The following is a 21,069-nucleotide window of genomic DNA, read 5'->3' on the forward strand; positions in this document are numbered from 1 at the left end:
AATATGGCGATGAGCAAATTGGCCTCTTCCTTATATCTGAACCCTTCTTTAACACTCTGTGCTCCACATCACTCACCATCTTTCACTTCCCTGAATTCACCCTGCTCTGCCTCACTCGCAGCCTCCACCACACTGGTTCCTGGACTCGGTATACTGCTCTCCACTTCCCTGGCCTACACTGACTCCGTCTTCAATTAGTATTTTATCCCCAAGAAACCCTCCTCGATGCTCTCTCTACACTAAGTTAGGCTGACCTTGCTACATGCTCCCAGGACAACATGGTCTCCTATATCGTGTATTATAATAGCCTGGCTACCCTCTTGCTTGATCACAGCACCTTAAGGCAGGGAATAGTTCTGTCTTGCTTACCACTCCCTATCCTAATACTTGTTTCACTACCTGAAACTAAATAGGAATACAGTAAGTATATGTTAAATGAATAAATCTTTAGGATCATTAATGTTCTGTGAGAGAGAGAACATTAGCCCATGTGACAAAGTTCTCATCAACAAAATCAGCTGAGGCGTCTCCAATTCTTTTTTTTTTTTTTAAATTTAAATAACTTTATTTTTTTTTAATTTTTTTTCCAATTTATTTATTTTCAGAAAAACAGTATTCATTATTTTTTCACCACACCCAGTGCTCCATGCAAGCTGTGCCCTCTATAATACCCACCACCTGGTACCCCAACCTCCCACCGCCCCCGCCACTTCAAACCCCTCAGATTGTTTTTCAGAGTCCATAGTCTCTCATGGTTCATCTCCCCTTCCAATTTACCCAAAAGCACATACCCTTCCCAATGTCCATAACCCTCCCCCCCTTCTCCCAACCCCCCTCCCTCCAATTCTTTTGCATAACATTTTTTTTCCAATTTATTTATTTTCAGAAAAACAGTATTCATTATTTTTTCACCACACCCAGTGCTCCATGCAAGCTGTGCCCTCTATAATACCCACCACCTGGTACCCCAACCTCCCACCCCCCCCCCGCCACTTCAAACCCCTCAGATTATTGCATAACATTTTAAAATACTGAAAGACAGGACAGACATATAGCATTAAACACTAATAGAAATTTGCAAAAACTCCAGTATGATTCCACCCTATTAGCATATTTGGACATTTATAAATGAAAACTATGTATAGGGGTTGCCTAGGATAACTAATTAAGACTAACCCTTTAGTTAATAAATCTTTTCATTTAATCTCTCATTGGGAAATGACACCAACTCCATACTTGCAGCTGAATATAAAACTATAGCCCAAGATTACTATATTTAACGCCAAAGTTAAGTCCTGAGTAAATTACAAAAATACTTATTTTGTATTTAAAAATTTGGATCAGTGTTATCACCTTTGACTTGTTTACTGGCATCATGTGGTACTTACTGATAAATTCGTACTGTTGGGAACATACTGATCCTGTTCTCCCAGCAACATGTCAATCACAGGGTGCCGACCATTTTTAATCACGATTTTCCTCCCCTCCTGCAGAGTTGGTCTGCCAAAAGAAGCATGTTTCAATTTACTAGGCATGAAAACTGCCTTTTAAAAAAATCTCTAAGTTCTAGCATAAGAAATAATGTTAGACTTTAAGTAAACACACACCCAAAATAAGGCTTTGAGTATAAAAGCTAAATTTTAACTATAAAATAAGAATTGGGAGGACAGTTATTATAATAGTGCTCAAAGCACAAACTTTAGCAGTCTTACAATAGCTCCACTGCTGAAGTCTACTTTACAAGATATTGTTTTCTCTACTATTCTCTAAGATCAACATTTTCATTACTAGAAGTTACAGTTCAGATTATTGCCATTTAAATCATTTTTAGTAATAAGTATAATAAAGGAAGTCACTGAAAATTATTTCCAGATTTAATTATTACACTAGTAGAAATTATGTTATGTGTTAGACTTGGAGACCTTAAATTTTCATATCCTATTTAAGTGAAACAACTTTCTACGGTCTTTGGTATCCTTTGCTTTTTTTGATACAAAAAAAATTTTTTTTTTACCTTGTTGGTCTTCCTTTCTAAGCTTTTATATTTTTCTGTTTTTATCTATAGCTTTATTTATTTTTCAAAGCCCCTGTGAGCACTGCCCTCCTTTCATTCTCCTCCCTGGAAATCGGTGTGGTGTCTACCCTTCCCAACTTTCTTCTCTGCATTTAGGTTTTTACACACTCATTGCACTGATTTATGATTCTTAAAAACAAAAACAAAAACAAAAAATACCCCAGTAAAACAGGGTGCCTGGGTGGCTTAGTGGGTTAAGCCTCTGCCTTTAGCTCAGGTCACGATCTCAGGGTCCTGGAATTGAGGCCAGGGTGGGCTCTCGCTCAGCAGGGAGCCTGATTCCCTCTCTCTCTCTCTCTGCCTGTCTCTATGCCTACTTGGGATCTCTCTCTGTCAAAAAATAAATAAAATCTTTAAAAAAACAAAAACAGCAAAACAAATCAGGATCACACTGTAATATATTATTCTATAACTACATTTTTTCCCCTTCACAGTCAATACATATTTTTAAAAAATAGGTTTCACCATTTACCAATGGACTCTTATTTTTTTTAATACTTTCAAGTCATTTTACAAATAATTTGCAGAAGTGGCAACAAAGAGGTAGTAAAAATAAAACAAAACAAAACAAAAAACCCCAAGACAAATTTTAGTGAGAACTTAAACAGAGCAAATCTCAAATTTTTATTCCACATTTTCCTGGACTTAGAGGCAATATACTTGGAATGGGCAACATACTCTCCAAGTAATTAACTCAGCTGTTGTGCATGCACCTAGACCACAGTCATTCATAAATACTGATTCTAGATTTCCATACATTCCTAAAATGTTCTAGCTTATCATAACTTTCGGTTCTTCTCCTACTTGCATGGACAAAAATGCAATGCTTAGATTTTTAAAAATATTTAAAGCTTATCGTTTTGTTGAGGAGAGGACAGCCATCTTTTTTGCTCCACAAATGCAAAACATTTTCAGTTTTATATTTATAAATACCAAATCAGAGTAACCGATCTAATCAATACTTTTATTTCACAACATCTATCTTCTTTTAATCTCCTGCTTTCAGCACCTGTACACCTACAAACAGTATCAGGTAAACCTTAGGGCACAGACATCACAAAAGACAAAGGAACCACTATATGTCAGGATTGTTCAGGTTCTCATCAGCAAATGTTGTATGATGTGTGATGCCTGTGGAGTAACTAACTGGAGAAGAACACATCCCATTTTGTCCTTAGAAATACATTATTCACACACTGACTCTTAAGCTTGGGAAAATTCACCTAGGCCACTGTCACCTGAACACTTACAATCTGAGATTTTGTTTATACAAGAAATTTCATCATCATCGGTAGTATCTAGAGCACTGCTATCTTTCTCTTTCGCATTCGTCTTTTGATTAATCTAATAATTGTGAAATGTCTTCTTACTTTTTTTGTCTTTTCTATTATGGGTGAAAAACTTAATTCGGAATTCTCAACTCTGTGCAATGAAAGTTAGAAGCAGCAGTTATAATATGTGAAAGTTAATTATTACATCAATAGAGATTAATTAATTATAACTGTAACAGTTATAATAACTGTTGTAGTTAGATCACAACAGTGCTATTTCTAGTCTTTTACAACTTCCTGAAGAACGATGAAGCACTTTGGGCAATACAATTAGAACAAGGAAGGATGGTGTGGTAGTGATTATTATCTTACCTTTGTATCGTTATTCTCTAGTTTTCTTACATTTAGACTTTTTAGTAGAACTAATTGATAAATAATACAAAGTAATTCTTTTTTTTTTTTAAAGATTTTATTAATTTATTTGAGAGAGAGAGACAGTGAGAGAGAGCATGAGCGAGGAGAAGGTCAGAGAGCGAAGCAGACTCCCCATGGAGCTGGGAGCCTGATGTGGGACTCGATCCCGGGACTCCAGAATCACGCCCTGAGCCGAAGGCAGTCGTCCAACCAACTGAGCCACCCAGGTGTCCCACAAAGTAATTCTTGAATGATGAAAGAGCAAGATGCTCCAGATACAGAAAAGATAAAAATCATTAAAGATCCCAAAGTACATGTCAGATTTATAAAAGGGTCCAATGGACCCATATGGTAAATGCAAAACAGGATTTTATTCTCCTTTAAAGAAAAATGTGAATTTTCTCTTTGTTCTTTAAAAGACCGTTAAGAAATTTAAAAAGTGAAATTAGGTCCAGTGGATCCTGATGGGATGCTATACTTAAGATTCAGAATCATTTCTTGTCAGATCTTCAGTGTTCTTTTGAAGCTGCTGCATAGATAATTCAGTTGTTCTCCACTGTCGAACACTGACGCTGTGTCTAGATTTCCACTGTTATAAACAATACTGCAATCAATCTTACATTTATGTCCATTGGCACATGGACAAATGCTTCTCTAAGCCAGAGTAAATTCCTGAAGTGTACCTTCTAAGTCATAGGGTATGCATATTTTTTATTTTAACATACAGAAATACTGTATCAATTTAACTTCCCACCAGTAGGATATGAAACTTGACTTGTTTTTTCATAACTTCACCTAAAGTAGCTGTTATCAAATTTTCTAATTTCCAACAATGTGTTGGGTGAACAGTGTTCTTGAACTTTGTTAACTAGCACTCATCGATTACTAAGTGCTTTGACTCAGAACTTTCACATATAAGCACATTTCTGACCTTACTCATAACACTTAGAAATATTATTTCCCTAAATACTTAAATGCTTTTCCTTAAATATATCTGGCTAACAAAACCCAAGTATGTACACTCACATTTCTCAAAGAAAACAACTAAAGTACCTTCTGAGTAAATAACTTAAAATTATCCATTGGAAAGAGACTTTTAAAATGATGGGAAAAGGGGTGTCTGGGTGGCTCAATGGGTTAAGCTTCTGCCTTCAGCTTGGGTCATGGTCTCAGGGTCCTGGGATCAAGCCCGGCATCGGGCTCTCTGTTGGGTCAGGAGCCTGCTTCCCCCCCCCCCGCCTCCCTGCCTACTTGTGATCTCTCTCTCTCTGTGTCAAATAAACAAATAAATAAAATCTTTAAAAAATAAAATGATGGGAAAAGAACATTTTTTGGATTTAAAAAGTTTAATTCTAAAGATAGGATTTTTTATTTAGGTGCATTATAAATTTACTATAAAAAATGAAAGCATCTGCAAGTAATATCAGTTTTAAAATAAAATCTCAGGTGTTCTGCCAAGTGAAATCGATAGATCATTATTCATGACACTGATATGATTTCCCAGGAAGGTTTTCACTTTAGAATAAAATTTTGAGTGATTTGTTCTGCTCTAAAAAATCTACACTAACTTACTCTGTTGCTATCAAAATTATATAATGACAAAACACTTCCTGGTGGGGTAAGAAGCAAATCATAATCGGGGGAGATGAGATGATGCACGAGAATCAGATAGTTACAGCAAGAAGGATACGAAAATCATGTTGATGATATGGCATTTAAGAAGAGCTGAGGAAATTTGGATGCTGCCTGGAAAGATTAAAACCTTAAAGTTAGGGACGCCTGGGTGGCTCAGTTGGTTGGACGACTACCTTCGGCTCAGGGCGTGATCCTGGAGTCCCGGGATCGAGTCCCACATCGGGCTCCCAGTTCCATGGGGAGTCTGCTTCACTCTCTGACCTTCTCCTCGCTCATGCTCTCTCTCACTGTCTCTCTCTCTCAAATAAATAAATAAAATTTTTTAAAAAAATCTTTAAAAAAAAAAACCAAAAAAAAAAACAAAAAAAAAAAACCTTAAAGTTGAACAAATTTATTTTGTATTTTTGAAATTGCATCTTTCCCCTTTAAATGCCTCAAGGAAACAGAACATAATTAGTAAAACAATATAACATCCAGAATAAAAAATGGATAGAAAGACTTAACATAAGAACTATTTTTTTAAGATTTTTTAATTTATTTATTTGACAGAGATCACAAGTAGGCAGAGAGGCAGGCAGAGAGAAGAGGAAGCAGGCTCCCCACTGAGCAGAGAGCCTGATGTGGGGCTCGATCCCAGAACCTTGGGATCATGACCGGAGCTGAAGACAGAGGCTTTAACCCACTGAGCCACCCAGGCACCCCTAGAATAAGATCTTCTGCTTCAAAGTTAGGCTATAGTGAATAAAAGGTCTGAAGAGCATTTAAGAAGAAAAGATTGCAATTACGAAGCCAAAGTATCAATTTGAACTAAGTGCAATAGCTCAAATGCACTAAAATCTTTAAACGAGCTGGAAATCTAAGGGGGGTTAAAAGGTACAAATTTCAATACTTATTCACTAGCTTAAAATGAATTTTAGTGAAAAGTTTTCTATTTTATGGCTATTTACACTAAATTTTATTTCTGCTGAAAAAAAAAAAGAAGTTGATTATATTCCTTGAACTTTATAGCATGATTTTTTTCATTTAAAAATATTTAGGTGGATTTTTCTTAATATATAGTACTGAAGTTGGAAAGTATTTTAGCATGTGAAATATTTCCTGAAATTGTCTTCCTAAGAGAATGCGTCATTCGAAAGAAAAATATGTCCTCCTGAAGACAAATGGGAAAATTAGATAAAGTATACAAAATGGCAACTCTGCAAATACAATGTTCATAATATAATCAAAACGATGAGGAATTCAAAAACATCTAAAAATGGAAGAGGATGCCCTGAAATGAAAAATCTGGGACCAAACTTGTATTGTAGATACCCAAAATGTTTGTTAAATCTCTGATGAGTCTACAAATTAATCATAGTTTTATAGTATTTTCGCTCCTCAGAGATTTTGCCAAAACTACATCTCAATAAAGAATACCTACAACTGTAAGATTTATGCCGCTTACTAATTCATAACTTTAATTCTTACAATTTTATATATGAATACTTGAGATTTAAACAAGACTACATGGCTAATTAGTGACAGAGGATGGGCTAGAACCAAACCTTCTGATATCAAAGCTAGATTCTGGTTATTATAATGCACTGCAAATTATGTATTACTTTAAATTACATATTATGTGTAATATATATATATATATATGTTTAGGCTTACAAACAGATATATACACACATACAGATATGGAAACTTAAATCTACTGTAATATAAACTACATACCCACAGAAATGTTTCTTCTGTTCTCACTAGCTGCTCTAGCAGCAGCAGATGGCAAAAGGCCACTTGAAAGAGTTTAAGGAGAGATAAACCAAGCATAAGTATTTTTTAGTAGAAAGAGATTTGCATGAAAACATACACCAAGCATACAGATTGTAGCTGATCCTTTGCTTAATTCACAAACAGAATCCATTAGGAAATGTTAGCTTCACGAACCTTGTGCACCCAGTTAGAAGTCCTACAAAGACCACAGTACGTAAGGAAGAAATCAACTCAGAGGAAGACAGACTCTCATTCTTCCAGAACTCGTTTCAACTAGAGTATATTTACAGATCTCATTTTTATGGATGATAAATTGCACAAAATTTTCAAAGCCCTCTGATGTGAAAAGAAACTGAGTAAAAATGAAGATGCAAAGAGCCTATTTTAAACAAAACTATTGTGCACAGCATGGTAGATCACCCCATACATAAATGGACAGCAAAACAAAATGAAACAAAATAGCAAACCAAGTACATTTTTGTCTAAAACTGGAGTAGCCAATTCCTGCAACTCTTCTCCCATAAATAAATAAATGCTTTACAATAAACAAACTATCTTTTAACATCCACTCTGGCTATTATGCTAGGTATAAAGAACATTTAAATGTTAAGAAAAAACAAAACTGTATTTGGCACAAACTAGAGAACATAAAAGAAGTATGAACAGTAGAACATATCCTCTCAAACATAATGAACTCTGTATGCTAAAGCACTGATAAGCAGAATCACTTCTATATTTTCTTTTTAGAAAGCCAGTGAGTTAAATATTCCCTTAAATTTCCTTAAGTATATGAAAAAATAGACTCCATGCTTCAGAGTGAATGTCTGTGCCCTCCCCCAAATTCATATGAGCCTAATGTGATGGGATTGTGGATCACTTTATAAGGTGATTAGTTCATAAGGGCAGAGCCCTTGTGAATGGGCTAGTTGTTTTATAAAAGAGCCCACAGAGAGCTAGACCCCAATAGCCAATGCTCTCGAGAACCACAGAGCCACCAGCACAAAATTCCAGGCTGGGAGAGCCACAGGAGGGAGCCCAGGCACAGAGCATCAGCAGCCGTGGGACTACCACAAAGAACCACCTCAGCAGCGGGGTCAGGCACAGGACCACCAAAGGGGCAAAATGGCCTAGAGCTCTGGAGGTCCAACATTTGACCTGGAAAACTACGGCAACAAGACTGCTGCCCCAATGACTCTGGAAGGTGGGAATCCCTAACCCAGTGGTCCTGGAAAGCAGAGCAATGAGCCAAAGATGTGGCTCAAGCTTAAGGTTTTAAACTTAAGAGCAGTTTAATAGCAACAGAGACACTGTCTTGAAATGGATCACACACTGAGTCTCATCCATCTGATTTAGTTGGCATTTAAAGGAGACTTATAATTATAAAGTGAAACATACTACAAAGTGTTCAAGTCAAAGCTAACAAATGAAAGGATTACACGTTTAAAAAAAATGTCACCCAGATAAGCTTAAACATTGAAATACATAACATTCACCTCTGGATTACTGTGAACATCTGCTTTCATTGTGCTAAATGACAGAGCAAGCAAGAAAGGGATTTGTTAATTTTAAATCAAGCTACATGTGTATGACATTCAGCTTTACCAAGGATCCAACATATTTGCATATATTAATATTTAATAATAAAAATACTAAAATTAACGGAATGATGCCATCTGATCTAAAGCACTGAAGAAGAGGGAGGAGTTAAAAAATACATTACCTGCAGTAATCTCCTTGCTTAGCGACCTTGGCCAGGGAGAAAATGCAGTCAACAGTTGCTAAGTGATGTACTGCTTTACACAAGGAGTGATAATGTTCACTGAAATTCCTACAAAGGCGACAACAAAGAGGTGAACACACCAATTTCTTGGACCTGTATAAGCTGCTCAATATGGGATCGCTTTATTAGCTAAGATGAGCATCAACAAAATAACCAAGGATGGTACCTAACAGTTAAGAAACATGGAAATTACTCTGGACGACTTCTCATTTTAATGTAGTAACTTGATTCCTGAGGCTTCTTTTGTTTCATTTGGATGGAAGTACATACCTTTACAACAGCTTCTATATAAAGATGTCTGCTTCTAATACTGTACTGCACATTTCATTTGAACATGACATATCAACTAGATTCAATGAACGCAAATGTCGTGGTCATTTTCACTCAGCTTAAATAACATGAACTACCCAGATGGGTCAGCTTGCCTTTGTGCTTCTCCTTCATAGCATCATCCAAACTAGGATTAACAGTTTCAGTATCTTTCTCTCACACCGAATGGGAAGGTTCTCGATGTTGGGGTCCACCTTTGTCTGATTTTCCTATCATTTAACTTTGGTATGCAGGAGACAATGCAATAAATTTCGTTAAAAGCAAGCAAATAAAGTACTTTTTTTCAGTGATCTTCAGTTATCCTATTAATAGTGCATACATAAATTAAATTTTAGATTTGAAAAAATAATGATTAGTGCCTCAAATCTTTGGCTAATTAAATAGGTTGTGATCTAAAGGCTTAAAAACTTTTATTGAAAGACTTATTTAGAAAAAATACAGGAATGTAGGCAAGTGCTTTCCCTTGTATTTTTTTTACTTAAATTATTCCATTTTTTTTCTATATTTTTTTAAAGATTTATTTACTCTGGAGAGCGTGACAGCACAAGCAGGAGGGGCAGGGAGAGAGAGAAAGACTCTCAAGCATACTCTCCATTGAGCACAGAGCTGATGCAGGGCTTTAGCTCATGACCCTGAGATCATGACCTGAGCTGAAACCAAGAGTCAGACGTCCAACCAACTGTGCCACCCAGACACCCCAAATTATCCATTATTTCATACCACAGGTATCCCTTTCAAAGAAGATTCCCCCAAAAATATATTATTAGGTTGAATTCTTCTGTTAAAAATGATTTCTCTGTTGTACTATGGGTTTCAGAAACTTTGATATTTAATCTGCTTCTTAAATCCAGAAGTTTTAGAATGCTTCCTACCTTGAAGAGGATAACCGGGTTAATTTACTATGTGATCAGTTATTCCTATATTATCACTATATTGATTTTTTAGAATCTGTAATATGATTTTTCTAAGTAGTATTATAATAAGGTATTCTATGTAAATGACTTTTCCAGATAACAGAAAAAACATTTTAAGTACCCAGTCATATTTTTGTGTTAACTTTATGAATTGGGAAATATATTTATAGCATATTTTACATTTTAAAATATGAATAGTTAGAACATAATAAATATAATTTACCTATTTCTCACTGAATTAAGGTTCATTTAAACAAGCAAGAATCCCACGAACAGTGTTAAGAATCTGTGGAAAATCCCGAACACGAAGAAGACTCGCCCCTGGCATCAAACAAGCAAGGCTCAATTGCCACCTTAAAAATGAAGACGCCACATTTTGAAGACACCACATGCTACACGAACCTTATACTTCTGAGTGACTGCCCAGTGATCATGCCTTGTCATTCCTGGGCTGACTTCAATTTTAGATCTGACCACTGGTTTATGTGTTGGACTGTGTTGTCTTCTGCCCCTGTTCTAGCCCTTCCTATCCTGGCACTCTGTTTTGCCAGAGAGCAGCCATATTTGATGTCTCTGCTCTTGCCTCTCTGGAATATGAGTATCAAAGTGTCTTTGGCACTAAATACCTGTCATTTTTTCCTTCACTATCACGCACTGCTTCTCAGCTCTTATCTGGGCCACCAAGACCCTAATTAATTTGCTATTATCTAGGAACCTTAGGTTGAGGGTAACTGTCTTTCATGATATTCTAGTGTCTGAGACTGAGATGAGTGACATAGCTCTCAGTGGGCTCCATTTCAGTTAAAAAAAAAATAATAAGGAAAAATAAGGCAGAGAGAGAAGGTAATTATTTTGATATAGACAATAATGTTCTTTCTCATGTCAATTATATAAATAAGACACATGAATAAAATGAAACACTATCATAAACCTTTAACATCATTATCATAACCTAGAAAGTCTTGATTGACTTCTTGATCTTTGTCCATTTGCTACACTTTCCCAAACTTCAAAAAGATTACCTAGAAAAAAAGAATGACTACCAAAGAGATTTCTGTTTAGAGTGATGCCTAAAGGTTCACCAAAGGCAAGCTCTACAGCCTGAACGGTAAAGCGCACAAGTTACCACCAGACACCCTGCATTGAATCTTGGCTCCAACCCAATGTACGCAACTTACTTCTTTATTCATTTGTTAATTGGGGGTGATAATATTTCAGTCCCAGAGATCTTGGAAGGAATAAGGGCCTAATATACCTGAAGTGCTTAGATGAGTGGCTCATAGGTAAGGATTCATGAAAGGCAACTGTACACCTCTCTTCCCAACTTCAGTCCAGCAGCAGCTTGAAATCAACCACAGTAGGAGTATTTACACTACAGAAGCCAGCAAACACCACAAATACTACTACTCTTCCAAAGAACTGGCTGTTAACCTTTTCTGTACCAGTACAACATTGACTTAAACCTGTCAATCTGAACACATAACTATTAATAAGTCCAAATATGAAACATTCCTGGAAGCAATGGCAAGGACACTTAAAAAAAAAAAATCTCATTAAAAAAAACAAAAAAGGTGGAGCCCTTGGGTGGCTCCATTAGTTAAATGTCTGCGCTTGGCTCAATTCATGATCTGAAAGTCCTGGGATCGAGCCCCCCGTCAGGCTCCTGCTCAATGTGAAGTCTGCTTCTCCCTCTGGCCTTCCCTCCAGCTCATGCTCTAATAAATAAATAAAATCTTAAAAAAAAAAAAAAAAAGGTGGGGGACTATTCTAGATTCTACCATTCAACCACAAAAGAAACATAATAACAAAATGTTACAAGTGAAAGTTGAATAGAGTTTTCATTTAAAAATGGGGGGGGTAGAATTAACTAAATATTCCTTAAATTACTAATTTTTCTTAGATGTGATAATAGTTTTAAGATTATATAGTAGCATGTCCTTAGTTTTAGATGTATGCTTAATTAAGTATTTAGGGATGAAGTGTTATAATGTCTAAATTGTACTTTAAATTGGTTCAGGAAAAAAGTGTATGAGAGAGCTAAATGTGCTTCTATAAATGTGGCAAATGTTAAAACTTGATAAATCTAGGTGATGTGGCAAATGTTAAAACTTGATAAATCTAGGTGAAGAGTATATAGGTATTTATTTCAAATTTCCCAGATATAAAATTCTTTAAGATAAAAAGTTACAAAGAAAACATTGAGGATGTAAAAAAATAAAAAAAAAAGTAAATGGAGATAATAAAAATAGAAGAACTAAACCATTCTTTTCCAACTATGAAAATGTTAAGTCTTTTTATAAGTAAAGGAAGTCCAAGGTGGCATTTCAAAAAGGGACTCTACCAAACATCCTCAGCAGCTAAATATTAGTACAGTAACAATAAAGTGTATTAGATCTCTCATTAAAGACGAAAATGAGCTTACATTTCAGTGGATTAAAAATAAAATCAGAGAACACATGTACTCAACTATTTTATGGCAGGTCACAAGCAGTAATCTCTACTTTTCTTTTTGATGGAAAGATTTTCCGGTCTATTTCTCATAGCAAAAAGTCAGATTATATTTTTCATTGTAAACTCACTCTAGAAAACCAAGCCATTCGGCACTGCAGTCAAGGACTAGCTGCTCCCGGAGCTGATTCAGATGTCTGTAATTTTCTACAATAAAAGGAGAGTGAAAACGGCTCACAGCTTTTGTGCTAGAAGAGGGGAAGAAACATAAATAGGAAATCAAGGTTACTAAGGAATCACTAATGCCATCACTTCAGAAAATTAAAGTAGTTATTTATTATTCTCTGATGAACCTTGAAAGTAAATAGCTGTAAACACAGAACATTCTTTAATTATGGTGCTGAACTCTATTGATTCCAAAGACCTCTGTTGTAAATAAAGTACTTGGAGTTCATAGGACTTTGTTCAGGAGCTCTGAAATGCATTTCAAATTACATCCATATGGCAAAGTCAAAGTTTAGAATTTCCATTTCATAAGCAGAAGGCTTTTTTCTTTAAATTACACTACATGAAAATGCTTGCTTATTAAAAAAAAGATCAGAAGCAAGTAAGTCTTGACAAAGCTGGATACACTGATGAAAGTCCCACTATTCTTTATGTTTTATACTTTTCTGTAGAATTAATGTATTTCAGTGAAACAAAAATATAAAGAATTACAAAGAATAGTGATGCATTTATTCAAGAGGCAATCAAAGAATAGGAATGTTTCATGATCTAGCTGTAGATTCACAGTGGCCCCAGAGGGAAACAAATAGGATGTGCTCCTCTCGTGGGCCTGTGCATTGTCTCTGCTCCTTCATCAAGAAAGTAGGGCACAACAGGGGATGCCACCGGTTCCCAGTTAAAAATATCTGGACCAAGGCTCTAACACTAACCACTTACTTGCTACTTGTGTGACCTTAGGCAAATATAAGTGACCTTTTCTAAACATCCCTTTCCTCATCTATAAAATGGAATAATGATAGTATCTACCTCATAGGTACTGTTGAGAGAATAAGACAGTGCTTAGCACAGTATCTATGTCCTAGGTCCTTAGTCCCCCATGTTAAGAGTTGTTCTGTGGAGGTGGTGACTGCTACTGCTGTTGATGTTACTATTTCGATTGGACTTTTGAGAAGAGATCAGGGTTGAGTGATAGGCAGATGATGAAAGAAATTACTGTTCTTTGTTTGCTCCCCAACTCCTGTCACAATTATGTTTAATTTGGCCAGTTATTGTATTAGGAATGAGATTTTCATATTCAAAATCTGACTAATATTCTAGCCTATCCTTGTCAAGTTTATGATAGTCAAATGACAAATAAAAATAATAATGAACCTCCCCCAAACCACCTTATTTATTCATTCAATTTACATCATTGAATGTTCAAAGGATGTTGATACTGATTTATCCTTTCCGTGTTGATTCTGAAATGTCATCTAGGTTTCTATGCAAACATATTCATCATAGCTTTCTCTTCTGACAAAATTCATTTAATGAAACATTTCAGTTTCTTAGATTAATTAGATGTACAATTTTAAATAATTTCTTTTCATAAAACATACTTCGATTCATGAGCTATAGGATAGGACAAAGCAAATAAAGGAAAGAAAAGAAAGCCTGTGAAAGAGAAAACAGCCTATAAAATCAACAATATTAAAATCTCAGCTACAGCTTCCAGGAACACAGGAGAAAAAAGAAAAAAACAAAAACCAGAAAAACAATGGTAACAGAGCTAAAGAAACCCATGACCGTACCTTTAGAATCCTTTGATAGTGGTAAATGGATACTCGTTTTTTCCTTCTAATTAAATTATAATCATTTACACATGTTAAAATTTTCTTCCATCCTTAATAGAGTTCTTTCATGTAAACACTAGCTACTATCTGCTTACTTGGGCAAATGTATATTTTCATCTCAAGTTCATGCAAGTGTATAAGTAACAGTAGCAATAAATACTTCACAACGAATACTACTCACAGGAGTATATACTTTGCTAATACCACTTCTGAAAAGAGTCCCCTTTGAGGGATTAATGTCTAATCAAGGAGAAAAGGAGTCTCAATGTGGTTCCCTAATTCTGTTTTTGATTAAATTTGTTTTCATCAATTCATGATATAACTTACAAAAAAGAAGCCATAAAGAACTATTATAGTTATGTGCCATGGAAAGCATCAAGAATAAACAAATGCAGAGCTCAGTGAGGTAGAAAGTGAAATTTTAGCTTCCTAAAAGAAATTTCAGGTACAGCACTCATCAGGAAGGAAATTCAAGCAATCAAATTAATCTTATAATTGAAGATTCCCCAATATTTTCTTTCATGTGTTTAAAGTGTACTCTGAGGTATAAGAATAAAATGATAATTTACAAAACAGGAAAACAAATGTACACAAACAAGATACTCTTGGGAAAAAGTATTTTTAAACCAATGATATAAAGAATTAAAAATAATTATTTTTTCGGTGAGAAGCTCCATAAGAAAACCAAAGGGAAAGAAATACTTTTTATGTCAAGGAGGTGGTTATCTTCATTCCAGTAGTGTACAGGTATACAAATGTCATTATAATTCACATTAGTAAGAAAAAATGTAATATGAAACCCACCTTCCAACCTTAACCCAATCAGCTGGTATACAAGACACAGCAGAATTCTTTATTTCAATCATAAACTAAAAGAAATACAAATAAAAGTTAGATATCTAAATGATTAACCATTATTAAAGCTTTCTCAAAACTGTGCTGTAAGTTTAGTAAATACTATTCTAAACATTCAAAATAAATCCAGTATTGTTAATACGAAAGTTCATTTATGTCCATACAACCAAATACCACTAATTAGGGTTGCAATACTTGGGATAAAGTACAATGTGTACTGAGCAAAAGTTTGTAATAAGCATGTAACTTGGCACTTTAACGTTTATAACATTTTATAACATTGTCGCTATTACCAGTGGTGATTTTTCTTTTTTTAACAGCCTCTTTCATTTATTAGTACCACTTAAGAATTCTATTACTCAGTAATAAGACTCAAGTTCTACGTACATACAATTTTAAAATATCACTTATTATGTGCTATACCAGTTTCATATGTGGCCTATCCCCTATTCTGAACAGAAGAGGACTTATTGTCATAGCTTTTATCCACAGAATCCAAGGTCCCTAAGAGTATCCTCATGAAAAAGCACTGATTTCTTCAGCTATTAAGGGGAGAAGAGATTTCTTTCCATGAGAGTTTTCTTAAAGTTTTCACTTCTGTGAACCGTATCTTTATAGAGCTGTGTTCTGCAAGCAAGCTTTTCTGAAATCAATCAGGAAGCAAGTGAAATCAACTCCGTCTACCATGCCTTTCCTTATGAGCATTAGTTGTATATCACTTCTTCTTCCTGCTCACTCTTATATCACTGTAATGAAATTCAGTGTTTTATTTAAATGAATAAAGACACACACACCTGTTTTACAGAGGAGGAGACCCAGAAGCTCTGTGGCTACCACTAAATTTGAGATGGCCACAGGAACTTTTTTTTACATATACCAGTTTTATAACATTTCTGGTATTTATAATATAAATATATATGCATTAATATAATAATATGCATATTATTAAAATATTGGCCTATCTTTGAGTTTATTTTTCTATATAGTTTTTACACTAAATGTAAAACAGGAGTTACTGGTTAAATTTAAGAATTTTCATCCTTAGAAAAAATTTTGGGACTCATGATGTTTTCTTGTATAGAGAGGAATTAATATAATTTCAAATCTGCCCCACCCAGTTAAACAGTGAAGAGTCAAGACTTTAAAAGAGCTCCCTTTGATTACAAAAACTGGGGAAAAACCCACAAGATAAATATCATTGACAAGAAAGATAAAAGCACATTAAGATCATGCTAAAAAATTCTGCTTAAACTTTATTTGTAAGTGTCCTGCAACAAAGGCATATTGATCTTTTTATCAAATAATTCTGGGAAGAGCTAAGCCTGCAGCAAACAGCAAAATGCAGGGCCACAGTGGCTCATGAATACTTGGCAAGGACACATCTAGATTCACAAAAACGAACACAGAGCTCCACAGGAGTTACTATGTAGGGAAGACAGAAATTTGGAAAAGAAGCTAAAACTGCCTCAGTGGGGTCACTGGGTGCCAGGTAGGCTGGCTTACTTCATCTGCCCTAACACTGCAGCACAGGAAACTGGATTAAAATCTGTGCCTGAGACACATCACAGATCGCTTCTAGTCACAGCCTTTTAGAGCAGGCTGGGGAAGGTTTGGACCATAACGGTTCAATCTGTAAGGATCAAGGGTCTACTTTAAGGACAGCAGCTCCTCAAAGAGGCCATATGCAGAGCCAATACTCGATGGAAAAGAGAGTAAGAGTTGGGAAGGTCCCTATGGATCTCCTGCTTGTTATACCCCTGGGGTTACTTCTTCAAGTTGGTGCTGATCCTGTGTGTCCTCCTTGTCTCAGCTGGGTTTCTCTTCAAAATTGTCATCTACTACAGGTTTTTTTGTTTTTGTTTTTGTTTTGTTGTTGTTGTTGTTGTTTTTTCTCTTCTATACTGCCTAAGGAAACAGGAAATTTTCTCTTTGCTTCTTTTTACAAACATTCTAAGAATGAGCAGACAAGGCCTTTTAAAACTTTTATTGCTACAGAAAAGGGAACTAAATTTGGAAATTAACGTGTATTTCAGAAATCTTAGAGAATTCTCATAGCACCCTTCCCTGCTTTATAGTTCCTGACTTTGTTTCTTAGGTGTTGATGCAAGAAGTACGCCTTGATTTGTTCTCGCAATTTCTCATTTACTGCTGGGATCCTATTCTATCCTGGTTAAAACATGTCAGGTTTGTTACTCAAACTGCAGCCTGTTGTATCACTGGGCTCGCATCATTGCTAAGTTTGCTTAATTCACTTCAGAAACTGCTCTCTGTTTTCTCCAATACACACTTACCCCATCCCTACTCTCCCTCTTTTCTTTCTTCTCTCTCAAAATTTTTCCAAATATTTTTTCTTTGGAAGTAAGATTTAATAGAGAATGTTTTTCACATCTTAAACACCCTAAGCAGAATTTGGATATTATGCATGCTGTGCATTAATAAAAATTTTTTAAAAGATTTTCCCCCCAATATTTCTTCCCTTTTCCTTAAGAATACTACTACTTAACCAATACTGCCTCAAATCTAAATACCACTCAATATTTGATTCAAGGTTAAAAAATGAATCTCTATATACACAAAATATGAGAACCATCACAGAAGCAGTGAGCTAAGTTTCTTCTTTCATTATTTTCCTACAAATACTTTCAGAGTCAGTGATAGTAACACATCTTGTAGTATTCTAATGAGTACATAAAACTGGGAACTGGTGAAAAAGGAAAGTTGTCAAAAGTATCACTGGCTTGACAATCTACTTATTTTTACTAATAACAAAATCCATGTACTGCATAGGCCTGCTAAAACAGGTTTTCAAACAAATTATTACAAAGTTATAAAATTTCAGAACAGAAGGGTATAAAATAAGAAGCACATACAAGATAAGGGTTGTTTTCCTGCTTTCCTCTCACTTTTCAGACATAATCATATTTAACAGAGTCTGTTCTTGATCCTATAAGTCTCTTTAAATAATTTGTTGATACCATTAGTATAATTTTTAAGAGAAAATTTGACTATAACAATGCTGAATATCTAGAATTCATTTGTTGTTTGAATAGAATCACTAATTCTCAAAAATGTTATAAAAGTGATTCTGTATTGATATACTATTCAATTTCTATAGGTTTTTTTAAGAACCAGTAAGAATTCATCCCACAGTTAATAACTAAGAAATTTCTTGCCTCAAACTCATCACCTTAACCTAATAAAGGTTAAGTAAAGAATAAGATAATTTATTTCTCTCATTATTTATAATCCAATTTCATCTCCATTCTGTGCGTTTTCTTAAACTTCACTGCCACACTGATTAAAAAAAGGGAAAAAAAATCTAATCTACTACTCCATATGAATTCCTCATCAGTTTTCCCCATTTTTACTGTAAAACTACCAGCTGGATCCAGGGCTATCTTCCCAAGACTTGAGCTTTATTTTAGTTTGTTCTAAACTGAGCTCTAAAGCATTGGGTTTCATAAAATAAAAGCCAAATGTTGATAATCCTTGTGTTAATATTTGTTAGTAGCATGAAATAAGGAACTGGCAGAAAAACTAGAGTCAGGCAGGACTGGGCTTCTGACTTATGTAACTTACCCAACTACTCCAACCCTCAGTTTTCTTCAATACAAAATGAGAATAACCCCTTTCTCTGTTATTACAAATGCTAAATAATATATGTGCAGTGCTTAGAACCATTCTGATCAAGTGCTTGACAAATATATTAGTAGTTACCATATAAGAAGAACATTTACGTGGGATTAACCTATGATTAAAACTCAACTTTCATGTATTTTAACTCAGTTGGTCTTTGGAGCAGTCTCACAACACAGGTGATTCGGCCTTGGTCACACAGCATGTACGTGGGGAAAGTGACATTTAGACACCCAGGTTTCCCTACTATAATACCAGTGGTTACCAATTTTCCACTACATATCTTTTATTGTTACTAAGCAGTTTTGAGCATCTCATTTTCAATAAATAGCCTGGAACAGTGGGCTAAGGTCACTTGTTTGTTTTGCAAGATCCAGACTGCATAGTGAAACTAAGTGATGCAATTAACTATTTGGCTGCGGGGGGGGGGGGGAGCAACTAAGTATAAATACTGTCAAATCATTTTCCTATTATATAGACTTCTAAGTGGAATACACTGTGAAATATCTGCCTGAGTCCTAAAGATGTGAGTCCAAAAGACAGACTGACAATCTTATTAAGTTAGTCTTAATACTATGGTCTTAATACTATGGTCTGTTAAATGGCACAAGATTGATAAATATTTTAATAAAGATTATATTCTGCTGTAGGGTTTCTTATTTCAAATAATTATACAAATCAGCAGTCTTTTGACTAAATATATAAAGTAATGCAAATGTTTTAAGATTTTATTTGAAATTAAGCTCTTCCCCATGACAAAAATAAATCCCGAATAATAAGTTCATCCACCCAATGGAAATTATTCACAAATTTCCCAATTTGCGATTTTAATGAAGTAGAATTTCTCAAATTCCCTCAGTTAGAATCTCTATATTTTATTAAACATAAGATACAGAAGGAGCATGCCTTAAGACTCAGAATAAGACCAAAGGATACAACAACCACATTCAAAAAGCATACTTCTTCCTGATTCTCACTCAGATATTAATAATATCAAACTTTACACTTAAGTATGCATACCAAAAAACACGTTCTGAACGGCACTTATATCATCTTATGGAAGACTCACTAATTGTAGATCTTCATTATAGTTCGGTTTTTTGGTTTGTTTTTTTTCTTGCTATTTGTTCTCTAGCAGCTATACTACCAACTTTGGAAGGAAACCCTGGGTTTCAGTCACTGTGTGATCCAACCTACACAGGTGGTTCACTCCATATCATTTCATTCTCTGCAGGCCAGAGATCAAAGACTAACCTCTTTTCTCCTGGATTTAGGTGAAATGAATCCTATAAGTAATTATTTACAAGAGTCATGTTTTCTATAATACAATTTCAACAAATAATACTAAAGCACATAAAACATCAAGTTGCAAAATTTTACCAAGAAAGTAAACAAACACATAAAATACTGTTATTAAAATTATTCTTACCCACACAAAGTAGTACATCATATTTCCAAGGAATAAAAGAGAAAATCTGAAAACAAACTTTCATCCTCTCCTCAGATTTTTGTTTACATTTTAAAATAGCTTTTCTATTTGAGATAAATGGATGCAAAATAAAAGTATGTTTGACATTACCTCTTGTCCTGACACTGTCACATATTGTATAGAAGAATTTTTTAGTATTTTTCGTATTTCTTGCAAATGTATTTGGATCTTGTCAGTAACTTCTTGAATTTCATCTTTCCTCTTTTTTATTAAAGGGAACTCAGTAAGGTCTTTGAATAATTCGGTTTTATTTCCAGTCCTAAAAAATGAAAAAAATGCAGAAACATATACTGAAGCATGCTATCTATACCAGTTATCAATTATTTTTCCCAGCATGAGAAAAGACCGAAGGGTTGGGAATCAGGAAAACAAGGCTCTAATTCCAGCTCTGTCACTAAATATTTATGGGTTGGTTTCTTAATTTCTTTGAAGACAGACAAAATCATCCTAACATCATTTTTATTTTGCAAGTTCACGATTCCCATGGTGAAAATGAGAGATAAAATTAAATATCTGTTGTTCACCTATGAAGAAAATAAATATGAATGTCAATACTATCTTTTTTTCCCCTTTAATATAGAGCTCTTTGTGGAATGAACTGTAGAATGACTACCTTGTAAAGGTAACTTT

The 21,069-nt window shown here is 34.8% G+C and overlaps 1 protein-coding gene across 3 annotated transcripts in view; it reads right to left on the reverse strand.

The window, feature by feature from the left end:
• Nucleotides 1-21,069, reverse strand: part of MSH3 (mutS homolog 3) — a 180,944-nt gene that overhangs the window by 53,790 nt on the left and 106,085 nt on the right. For all 3 annotated transcript variants that reach the window (XM_044266234.1, XM_044266241.1, XM_044266250.1), the window contains exons 15-19: nt 20,530-20,698; nt 15,264-15,328; nt 12,753-12,869; nt 8,870-8,977; nt 1,389-1,500 (exon numbers count right to left, since the gene is read on the reverse strand). In XM_044266234.1, coding sequence (XP_044122169.1) covers nt 1,389-1,500; nt 8,870-8,977; nt 12,753-12,869; nt 15,264-15,328; nt 20,530-20,698 — 571 coding nt within the window. The remainder of the gene's footprint in view (nt 1-1,388; nt 1,501-8,869; nt 8,978-12,752; nt 12,870-15,263; nt 15,329-20,529; nt 20,699-21,069) is intronic.

Source organism: Neovison vison, chromosome 1 (assembly GCF_020171115.1).
Source record: "Neovison vison isolate M4711 chromosome 1, ASM_NN_V1, whole genome shotgun sequence".
Lineage (NCBI taxonomy): Eukaryota > Metazoa > Chordata > Mammalia > Carnivora > Mustelidae > Neogale > Neogale vison.